The sequence below is a fragment of the Bombina bombina genome, chromosome 6 (assembly GCF_027579735.1).
Source record: "Bombina bombina isolate aBomBom1 chromosome 6, aBomBom1.pri, whole genome shotgun sequence".
Lineage (NCBI taxonomy): Eukaryota > Metazoa > Chordata > Amphibia > Anura > Bombinatoridae > Bombina > Bombina bombina.
Genome location: NC_069504.1, coordinates 10114438 through 10126484, shown reverse-complemented (window position 1 = coordinate 10126484; position 12047 = coordinate 10114438). Strand labels below are relative to the sequence as shown.

The window sequence follows — 12047 nt, the reverse complement described above, 5'->3', positions numbered from 1 at the left end:
TTGCTAATAACCATTGCAATAGTTATTCTTTATACTTGTATGTAACTCACTATCTTATTGCTAATAACCATTACAATAGTTATTCTTCATACTTGTATGTAACTCACTATCTTATTGCTAATAACCATTGCAATAGTTATTCTTCATACTTGTATGTAACTCACTATCTATCTTATTGCTAATAACCATTGCATTAGTTATTCTTCATACTTGTATGTAACTCACTATCTATCTTATTGCTAATAACCATTACATTAGTTATTCTTCATACTTGCACGTAACTCACTATCTATCTTATTGCTAATAACCATTGCAATAGTTATTCTTCATACTTGTATGTAACTCACTATCTATCTTATTGCTAATAACCGTTACAATAGTTATTCTTCATACTTGTATGTAACTCACTATCTATCTTATTGCTAATAACCATTGCAATAGTTATTCTTCATACTTGTATGTAACTCACTATCTATCTTATTGCTAATAACCATTGCAATAGTTATTCTTCATACTTGTATGTAACTCACTATCTATCTTATTGCTAATAACCATTGCAATAGTTATTCTTCATACTTGTATGTAACTCACTATCTATCTTATTGCTAATAACCATTGCATTAGTTATTCTTCATACTTGTATGTAACTCACTATCTATCTTATTGCTAATAACCATTGCAATAGTTATTCTTCATACTTGTATGTAACTCACTATCTATCTTATTGCTAATAACCGTTACAATAGTTATTCTTCATACTTGTATGTAACTCACTATCTATCTTATTGCTAATAACTATTGCAATAGCTATTCTTCATACTTGTATGTAACTCACTATCTATCTTATTGCTAATAACCATTGCAATAGCTATTCTTCATATTTGTATGTAATTCTTTGTAATTGTTGCTATACTGCCATTATTGTTGTTCCTGAAATCTTTACAAAGCACCTATCACTACTTAGATCCCTAAAAATTTACCTGTCCGGTAATTATCTCTTGTATTGACTTGGGTACCGTGTACAGCTTGGGTGTAGCAGTGTACTAGGTGTCTTTGGATTGTATTTTTGCCAATATTATGATTATGATGTGCACATCTTCAGGGTTTTAATTGGCCACATGTACTATATTGTTTGTTCAACATACTTTACTTTGTGTTGCTAACATATACCCGAGGCCAGCGCACAACTGGCCTATTGCTATGTTTAGACAGTTAGGATTTACTTCTTTCTGTACTATTAATAAATTATTTTTTGTTTTCAGTGATTGTACTGGTCAGAGATTCATTCCAATTGTTTAATTTAGTTACACTTTTGAGCTATTTTTTATTTAAAAAAAAAAAAAAAAAAAAAAAAGAGTGCTTGATTCCCTATCTATACAGGGCCTTAAGAAATGTTTGATGGTCCTTGTTCTCCTCTTGTATTTTGTTGAAGAATAATTTTTTATAGGGTCTGCACCACATTAAAATTTATAATCTAGCATAACATTAATGTTTTCTAAAGTTTGATAAAATTGTTTTTGGAAAAAGACACATTTATAGTAGCCATTTGTCCTGTACCCTTTTTGGTTTATGTTTATATATATACATACAACTGGCTCAATACTATTGTTAGCCTGTTCTATGGCGATTTACCACCTGGGTGCAGCTTCTTTTAGCCCAGTAATGCTTTTCACAGAGTAAAACTTTCCTGTAGTATATCAGTCTGATCCCACCTATTACGGTCAGTCCAGCACCGAAATACCAGGCAATTCCTCTCTGAACAAGGAACACAGCAACCCCAGACGATCGTTTCGGCCTTCATTGGGCCTCGTCAGTAAGGTGTAGCAGTATTCCTCTAAGCACACTGAGCAAGGAGTCCACGTCTGGTTTCCCCTTTTTCCCATAGGGAGACTAAATACACAGAGAGAAGCACACTCACAGGAACGAACAACTGGCTCAATACTATTGTTACTACAGGAAAGTTCCACTCTGTGAAAAGCATTACTGGGCTAAAAAGTTACACCCAGGTAGTAAATCGCCATAGAACAGGCTAACAATGGTATTGAACCAGTTGTTCGTTCCTGTGAGTGTGCTTCTCTCTGTGTGTATTTAGTCTCCCTAAGGGAAAAAGGGGCAACCAGACGTGGACTCCTTGCTCAGTGTGCTTAGAGGAATATGGCTACACCTCACTGTCGAGGCCCAATGAAGGCTGAATGGGGTTGCTGTGTTCCTTGTTCAGAGAGGAATTGCCTGGTATTTCGCGCGCTGGACTGACCGTAATAGGCGGGATCAGACTGATATACTACAGGAAAATTCTTCTCTGTGAAAAGCATTACTGGGCTAAAAAGCTGCACCCAGGTGGTAAATCGCCATAGAACAGGCTAACAATGGTATTGAGCCAGTTGTTCGTTCCTGTGAGTGCACTTCTCTCTGTGTGTGTGTGTGTATATATATATATATATATATATATATATATATATATATATATATATATATATATATATATATATATATATATATATATATATATATATATATATATATATTGAAAACAATGTGCCAGCACTCCTAGTATAATTATTTGAAAGTCTAATACAAAGATATATACATAGTGTTCCCAAATGGGAAACACGTTCTTTGTAGTGCACGGTAAGGGTTAATATGTCAATTCTTTACAAAGAGAGAAAAAGAACCCTTATTGGTCCAGCAACAGATGTTATCACACATTTTTAAGCTAAACCATCGGTAGGGCAATAAAGAGACACTATCTCAGTGGTATATTTAAACAGAATATATATATAATTTGCAACAAAGTATCAAAAACTCTGCATCAAGATTAACAACCAAGGTCAACAGAAAAACTAAGTAAAGTCTTAGATAAAGTCCATTATTCCAGATAGTTCTTTCCAAAGAAAAGATAAACATCCCAGATGATGTGTATGTGTAATCCAAATTAGGTGAATTAACAGTTAATGCAGGCACAGCACTATGCCGTATTTTTTCACAAACAGGTATTTGTTGGCACCATTCACTTTTCACTTGCCAGATATGTGGTTAGCGAACACTCTCCTTAGCAGTTACTACCAAACATTTCACAGTAGCTCTAGATTGGAGGTATGGCATAACGTTGCAGCACAAGTCAAATTTCCATTCACTTCAATTTACCCGTTTGATGAGCGGTCATAGTACAGCTGTGATTTACCTACTATTTCATCCTTCCAGCGTTATTTTAATTTCCGGACCGGACTATGTCTGTAAACCTTTGGTACTTCTAAACCCCTCAGTTCCTGACAAGGCTCTTTAAGTGACAATCACCCCTCCGATGTAACGATACAGGGGTATAACGAAGCTTGATACAGAGAAAGCCAAGTTAGTGGTGCTCAGCTGCAGACACCACTGATATCCAGCTACGCGCAATTCACCCGTGCTTCCTACGGGCTTTTTCCGGCTGTATGTGATTGGAGTATTCGCTCCATTGATTTTAAACATGATACTCCGCCTTCTTTTTTCCTTTTCCAGGATACTTAAGCCCCCCCGGTGAAATATATACTATTGTTATTTATTTACAATGTTGCTAAATGCAATAAACTTTAAACAGGATTAAATTATAACAATCCTTTCTACCATATTTTCTCTTTTGATAGTTTCATACATTAAGGAATTAGACTGTGTTCTGCAAGGTATAGAAGGCTGTTTATTCTTTACAACAGAATTCTCTGAAAATTCAGATTTGTTATATAGTAACACTTTATTTGTTAAATTTATAAATCAGTATTTTTGTGTTCAATATATTGATATTGTTTGTAAGTCTTTTAGTCCCCCAAAAATGACCCAAAATTAATTTCTTTATTTAAACCTGAAGGTTTTAAACTTTTCAAATTAAATATCCACTTACTTTTATTTTGGGCAGTCTAGTTAACATAATCACACAAAACACAATCAGTTTACCCAGACAGACTCCTGAGGCACAATCAGATCAGAACGTAAATAAAATACATCTTATTACAGAATATAATAACAGCTCTTATTAGCTATAAAGTCTTTTATGCCCACTTGGCTTATAGAGTCACAATTGCTCCCACAAGGGGCACTCACACCCTGTACCCATCCTGTATTTATGGATACAGGGTGACATAGACATAAGACAGAGTTATGAAAGTACATGGGGTGTCCAGCATATAACATTCCATATTTCCATGCAGTCTCTGGGTATCCTTAAGCCCATGTACCTCCAGCCCAAAGAATGTTCCATAACAGGCCCTCAGATCTTGGTGACTCACGTCACAAAATATATTTCAAACTTTACATAAAAAACAAAGAAGCCCTCCCCCACTGCGCGCACAGCTGCGCCGATGCATAGAGGAAAACCCCCCAACCCTGTGCCGGAGAAGGGAACCTTTGCACAGCTGCACTAGAACAGAGAGAGAAATTCCCTACCCCAGCACTGTGACGTAGCAGAAAGAGAACCCGTACACAACTGCACTAGAGCAGAAAAAGAAAAAAAAAAAAAAACATGCGCCAGAATAGAGAGAGAGAGAGAGAAACCCCCCCCCCATGCGCCAGAATAGAGAGAGAAACCCCCCCATGCGCCAGAATAGAGAAACCCCCCCCATGCGCCAGAATAGAGAGAGAAACCCCCCCCATGCGCCAGAATAGAGAAAGAAACCCCCCAGTCCAGACACTGTCTAAGAAAAATAAAAATCTAAACACTTAGCTCCAAGAAAGATACATTAACAGTTTGTCAAGTCAATTAATGGTTGAAACCCAATCTAGGCTTAACTGAATAATCAGTTTGTGTGAATTTGTCTAGAAAGAATATTAATTTACTAATGTTAATGTACATATCAAAGCAAACACAGATGTAGTTGCATTTCCACATATGTAGTATATTGAATGAAATGTCATTTTAACTTATATATACGGTTAGATGTTGTGTGTATGCGTTTATCAGTTATTTATATACTGCCATGCTCAGACACATATTGGGTACACACGGCGTATACAGACAGGATTGAAAGATATCCTCTAGAGAAAGCTCTCCTGCGTGAGAGAAACGCTTTAAGCCTCAGACAAGTGAGCTCAGCAGAGCGGGGATAGAAGCTGCAACCGAGATCTGAGTCCAGGAGACATCCGTTAAGATTGAGACTACTTAGACCGATCACCTATTATGTTTGGTGATGTGATACAGTTTTTGTTTTATCTGGTACCCAGCAGTCTATATAACAGGAAAGTAATAATAAACACTTTACTAGAAATAATATTTGTGCCTCTGTATTTTATAAAAAGTGTGATGACCGTTCACAATAAAAACTAAAACATGATTCATATCATTAATTGTCTTATAAAAGGATTTGCTAATAATATGAATAAGCAGATGTTTGTTGCAGTGAAAAGATACACAGGAAGAACCAAGCAACTGACGTGCTTTAAGTTAACTAATGAAGCTGCCGGATTGCAATATATGGACGAGCACCTATTGGCATCTTAATGTGTAGGTAACAATTACCCTGACAGTGAATGACGGTGTAGGTAACAATACAGTCACATTACCCTGACAGAGAATGACGGTGTAGGTAACGATACAGTCACATTAGCCTGACAGAGAATGACGGTGTAGGTAACGATACAGTCACATTAGCCTGACAGAGAATGACGGTGTAGGTAACGATACAGTCACATTAGCCTGACAGAGAATGACGGTGTAGGTAACGATACAGTCACATTACCCTGACAGAGAATAAATGTGTAGGTAACGATACAGTCACATTACCCTGACAGAGAATAAATGTGTAGGTAACGATACAGTCACATTACCCTGACAGAGAATGAATGTGTAGGTAACGATACAGTCACATTACCCTGACAGAGAATGACGGTGTAGGTAACGATACAGTCACATTACCCTGACAGAGAATGAATGTGTAGGTAACGATACAGTCACATTACCCTGACAGTGAATGAAGGTGTAGGTAACGATACAGTCACATTACCCTGACAGAGAATGAAGGTGTAGGTAACGATACAGTCACATTACCCTGACAGAGAATGAATGTGTAGGTAACGATACAGTCACATTACCCTGACAGAGAATGACGGTGTAGGTAACGATACAGTCACATTACCCTGACAGAGAATGACGGTGTAGGTAACGATACAGTCACATTACCCTGACAGAGAATGACGGTGTAGGTAACAATACAGTCACATTACCCTGACAGTGAATGAATGTGTAGGTAACGATACAGTCACATTACCCTGACAGAGAATGAAGGTGTAGGTAACGATACAGTCACATTACCCTGACAGTGAATGAATGTGTAGGTAACGATACAGTCACATTACCCTGACAGAGAATGAAGGTGTAGGTAACGATACAGTCACATTACCCTGACAGAGAATGAAGGTGTAGGTAACAATACAGTCACATTACCCTGACAGTGAATAAATGTGTAGGTAACAATACAGTCACATTACCCTGACAGAGAATGAAGGTGTAGGTAACAATACAGTCACATTACCCTGACAGAGAATGACGGTGTAGGTAACGATACAGTCACATTACCCTGACAGAGAATGAATGTGTAGGTAACGATACAGTCACATTACCCTGACAGAGAATGACGGTGTAGGTAACGATACAGTCACATTACCCTGACAGAGAATGAATGTGTAGGTAACGATACAGTCACATTACCCTGACAGTGAATGAAGGTGTAGGTAACGATACAGTCACATTACCCTGATAGAGAATGACGGTGTAGGTAACGATACAGTCACATTACCCTGACAGTGAATGAAGGTGTAGGTAACAATACAGTCACATTACCCTGACAGTGAATGAAGGTGTAGGTAACGATACAGTCACATTACCCTGACCGAGAATGAATGTAAAACAAAGACCTGACAATACAGCCCTGCAGTACATTGTGTGCCACAGCTTTACTGCCCACGCACAGCAGCCAAAGTTCTAAAAGAACATTGTGCTGAAATAACTTTCTACAGAGCTAGCGACTGCAGTCTACTTGCCAAACACAAGATCAACACTGTCCACGCCTGCAGTGCATCCCCTTGATGACAACCAGCGCCCATGTGCCATGCAGGTGATACAGAACTGCACCTAAATGCTAGTGCACCAAGCGAGAACTCCCTAAGGAAGCAGCACTGGACAACACACAGAAATCAACTGCTGCATTACATGACAGACACCCCCAGGTTACTTACTACGTCCCCGCTTACTTTTTGTTGGAAATGTAGTCCAGAGCCTGGTACACCAGAGAGTAAAGATACTCCACCTGCAGAGCAGAAGATCATCACACAGGTTAGAAACAAACATGCACCTACCTAACCCCATGTCTAATTAACCCCAATACTCACACCCTACAAACAGGAGAAACCCCAACCCAACAAAGTAATAAGCACTGCAGTCTGTACCAAGCAAAAACAGTGTGTGTGTGTGCGCATGGGTGTATATATGTGTGTGTATATGTGCACGTGCGTATGGACTATGTACTGTATGTATGCACAATCTTTCATATTTCTTGCACTCACTACTTCCCAGATCTCACAGATGCCTGGGTGTCATGTTGGTACTGGTTTGATATTGTGTAAAAGGCTTATAATTAACTTCAACATTTTTCTGTAATGTATTTATAACTTTTTACAAATAAAACCTGGAAGAATGTTTTTTGCATATGAAGGAAAACTAATAATCTTTTGTCCCTTTGTTGGAACTAGAGAGCCACTCACCTTCTTACTATAGATACACGCCGACCCCTGGATCAGAAGAGCTGCTTCAGCAAAATTCATGGTTGTTTTACCCCCATCAAAAGAAATACAGATTTGATCCAACTGTCCCAAAAGAAAAAGCGCAGAAACACGATCAGGATAACAGTAACACAGGTACAACACTAACTATACAGGCATATATCAGCTGTGATTGGTCTATTATCTCACTTCCTGTCTCACTGGTGACAATGCTTTGTGGGTACTAAAGCCCTTACACTGTCATAGCAAAACACTGTCTCTGTACAGAAACTCCTAGTACCATCCCCTAAAGGCCACGCCAAACACTTAACTGCTCCTAGTATTCTATGTGGTAAGACAGTAACAAATATATCCCAGATACCACCTCACCTGCTCTAGATATTCACTGTATTGTACAGAATGAGACAACCCATAAATAACCTGATATACGCCTACTTACCTCTTCCAGGTACTCGCCCAGCTGAGCAGCTACATCCACCTCCCAGTTCTTGGTCAAATCCCGGATTGGCTGTAGGAGATGTGTGAACCTTGATTCTGTGTCCTCCATTGTCACAGATGTGTCTATATGGACATAAATATAACAATGTGGAGCTGGTGGGGACAGGCAGGCAGATCTAGGGGAAAAGAGGACAGGCAGATCTAGGGGAAAAGAGGACAGGCAGATCTAGGGGAAAAGAGGACAGGCAGATCTAGGGGAAAAGAGGACAGGCAGATCTAGGGGAAAAGAGGACAGGCAGATCTAGGGGAAAAGAGGACAGGCAGATCTAGGGGAAAAGAGGACAGGCAGATCTAGGGGAAAAGAGGACAGGCAGATCTAGGGGAAAAGAGGACAGGCAGATCTAGGGGAAAAGAGGACAGGCAGATCTAGGGGAAAAGAGGACAGGCAGATCTAGGGGAAAAGAGGACAGGCAGATCTAGGGGAAAAGAGGACAGGCAGATCTAGGGGAAAAGAGGACAGGCAGATCTAGGGGAAAAGAGGACAGGCAGATCTAGGGGGAAAGAGGACAGGCAGATCTAGGGGAAAAGAGGACAGGCAGATCTAGGGGAAAAGAGGACAGGCAGATCTAGGGGAAAAGAGGACAGGCAGATCTAGGGGAAAAGAGGACAGGCAGATCTAGGGGAAAAGAGGACAGGCAGATCTAGGGGAAAAGAGGACAGGCAGATCTAGGGGAAAAGAGGACAGGCAGATCTAGGGGAAAAGAGGACAGGCAGATCTAGGGGAAAAGAGGACAGGCAGATCTAGGGGAAAAGAGGACAGGCAGATCTAGGGGAAAAGAGGACAGGCAGATCTAGGGGAAAAGAGGACAGGCAGATCTAGGGGAAAAGAGGACAGGCAGATCTAGGGGAAAAGAGGACAGGCAGATCTAGGGGAAAAGAGGACAGGCAGATCTAGGGGAAAAGAGGACAGGCAGATCTAGGGGAAAAGAGGACAGGCAGATCTAGGGGAAAAGAGGACAGGCAGATCTAGGGGAAAAGAGGACAGGCAGATCTAGGGGAAAAGAGGACAGGCAGATCTAGGGGAAAAGAGGACAGGCAGATCTAGGGGAAAAGAGGACAGGCAGATCTAGGGGAAAAGAGGACAGGCAGATCTAGGGGAAAAGAGGACAGGCAGATCTAGGGGAAAAGAGGACAGGCAGATCTAGGGGAAAAGAGGACAGGCAGATCTAGGGGAAAAGAGGACAGGCAGATCTAGGGGAAAAGAGGACAGGCAGATCTAGGGGAAAAGAGGACAGGCAGATCTAGGGGAAAAGAGGACAGGCAGATCTAGGGGAAAAGAGGACAGGCAGATCTAGGGGAAAAGAGGACAGGCAGATCTAGGGGAAAAGAGGACAGGCAGATCTAGGGGAAAAGAGGACAGGCAGATCTAGGGGAAAAGAGGACAGGCAGATCTAGGGGAAAAGAGGACAGGCAGATCTAGGGGAAAAGAGGACAGGCAGATCTAGGGGAAAAGAGGACAGGCAGATCTAGGGGAAAAGAGGACAGGCAGATCTAGGGGAAAAGAGGACAGGCAGATCTAGGGGAAAAGAGGACAGGCAGATCTAGGGGAAAAGAGGACAGGCAGATCTAGGGGAAAGAGGACAGGCAGATCTAGGGGAAAAGAGGACAGGCAGATCTAGGGGAAAGAGGACAGGCAGATCTAGGGGAAAGAGGACAGGCAGATCTAGGGGAAAAGAGGACAGGCAGATCTAGGGGAAAGAGGACAGACAGATCTAGGGGAAAGAGGACAGACAGACCTAGGGGAAAGAGGACAGACAGACCTAGGGGAAAGAGGACAGACAGATCTAGGGGAAAGAGGACAGACAGATCTAGGGGAAAGAGGACAGGCAGATCTAGGGGAAAGAGGACAGGCAGATCTAGGGGAAAGAGGACAGACAGATCTAGGGGAAAGAGGACAGACAGATCTAGGGGAAAGAGGACAGACAGATCTAGGGGAAAGAGGACAGACAGATCTAGGGGAAAGTGGACAGACAGATCTAGGGGAAAGAGGACAGACAGATCTAGGGGAAAGTGGACAGACAGATCTAGGGGAAAGAGGACAGACAGATCTAGGGGAAAGAGGACAGACCTAGGGGAAAGAGGACAGACCTAGGGGAAAGAGGACAGACAGATCTAGGATCGGGCTTGCACTTGGGTTAATTAGAATTTTATTTCGCGAGCAGAATAAGGTTAAACCTCTGTTTACCTTAGCGATAAATAAGACAATTTACAATCGTGTAAATAACTCCTGCCCGGCTGAGAGACAATATGACATGGGGTGGCCCCCGTGCCGTGGGTAGAAATAATTTTTGTCTACCCGGGGCACACAGTAAACAACATGGGAAGCGCTTTTATTTCTAGCAATAGCTAAACCTACAACACACAAGTGGCAGAATATGAGAGGAATTACAAGTAAAAATTGACAGAAACTTCCCACCAGCTCCGGCACACCTCGACCACTCACCGGGTCCCAGTTACCTCAGTCACGGTTTGTCATTTATTTTCCCAACCGAACAAATTATCAGACGCCATTTTTGTTTTTCCCGCCGATCCAATGATGTCACAAAGGCGAGCCTTCGAATCCCGCCAATCATCACATTAAACGTCATTACTTGCGACAGGTACAATGAGAGGAGCAAGATGGTAGATTTTTTACTGAATTGTCGCACTGTGCTGACGTAAACACACGGTCAAACCATCTTTGTTTTTGGTGAAACGTCATTTTCCTGGCAAAAAGTAAATTTAGCTTTAGACATGATGCTGAAGTTAGCTTACTATTCACCCAGCATCCTATTCAGGTAAGCTGAACAACAACAATTAACAAAGTTAATTAATTTCAATGGGAAATTCTGAATACGGTACCAAGCTTTTACTCTATTAAAACCATCTTGGCTTGCTCACATTTGGCTTGTTTTATACTAATTGGGCATCCCTCTATATAAAAAAAAAATTAAATCTATCCTGGGTCAAATGATATTGATCATAAAATATGGCACCAAACTGGGTACCCTAATTTCTATACATTTCAATGGGAGATTCTGAATCAGTAACCAAGCTTTTACTCTATGAAAACCATCTTGGCTCATTCACATTTGACTTGTTTTATACTAATTGGGCATCCCTCTATATAAAAAAATTAAATCTAGCATGAGCCAAATGATATTGATCATATAATATGGCACCAAACTTGGCACCCTATCATCCATGCATTTCAATGGGAAATTCTGAATAAGGAACCAAGCATTTCCTTTATTAAAACAATCTTGGCTCCCCCAGATTTAGTTTGTTTTCCAGTAATTGTATATCCCTTTATTATTATTATTTTATTATTATTCTTTATTTATAAAGCCCTGCCCATGGGTACAAGGATAACAGCGCAATGGATAAACAATACGATAAGACAAAATTTTACAGACAAAAACAGGGGGAATTGAGGGCCCTATTCCCGTGGGAACTTACAATCTAGATGGGTAGGATGGGAAACAGGAGGTGGGGACTGTAAAGATGAGAATGATATTAGTGAGGAGATAGAGGGCAGCTGTTAGTTAAGTGAAGTTAGTATGTTAATAAGTCGGGTGATAAGCTTCCCTGAACAGAAAGGTCTTTAGGGAACGTTTAAAGGGGCAAGTCTGACAGCACAAGGAAGTGCGTTCCAGAGGGTTGGTGCCGCACGAGAGTAGTCCTGTAGTCTAGCATGAGAGGAGGTGATGGTAGAGGACGCAAGAAGCAGGTCACTGTTGGATCTTAGGGAACAGACAGGAGTGTATTTGTTGATAAGTGAGGACAGGTAGGGTGGGGCAGTATTGGTGAGGGCTTTGTAGGTCAGG

The 12047-nt window shown here is 41.0% G+C and overlaps 1 protein-coding gene across 2 annotated transcripts in view; it reads right to left on the bottom strand.

The window, feature by feature from the left end:
- Positions 1-10777, bottom strand: part of NCAPH2 (non-SMC condensin II complex subunit H2) — a 382774-nt gene extending 371997 nt beyond the window's left edge. Inside the window, exons 1-4 of one of the 2 annotated variants that reach the window (XM_053716310.1) lie at positions 10685-10777; positions 8183-8304; positions 7726-7827; positions 7216-7271 (exon numbers count right to left, since the gene is read on the bottom strand). In XM_053716310.1, coding sequence (XP_053572285.1) covers positions 7216-7271; positions 7726-7827; positions 8183-8290 — 266 coding nt within the window. In that variant the 5' untranslated portion in view covers positions 8291-8304; positions 10685-10777. The remainder of the gene's footprint in view (positions 1-7215; positions 7272-7725; positions 7828-8182; positions 8305-10684) is intronic. The other variant, XM_053716311.1, reaches the window with a different exon arrangement.
- Between the last annotated feature and the right edge of the window lie 1270 nt (positions 10778-12047).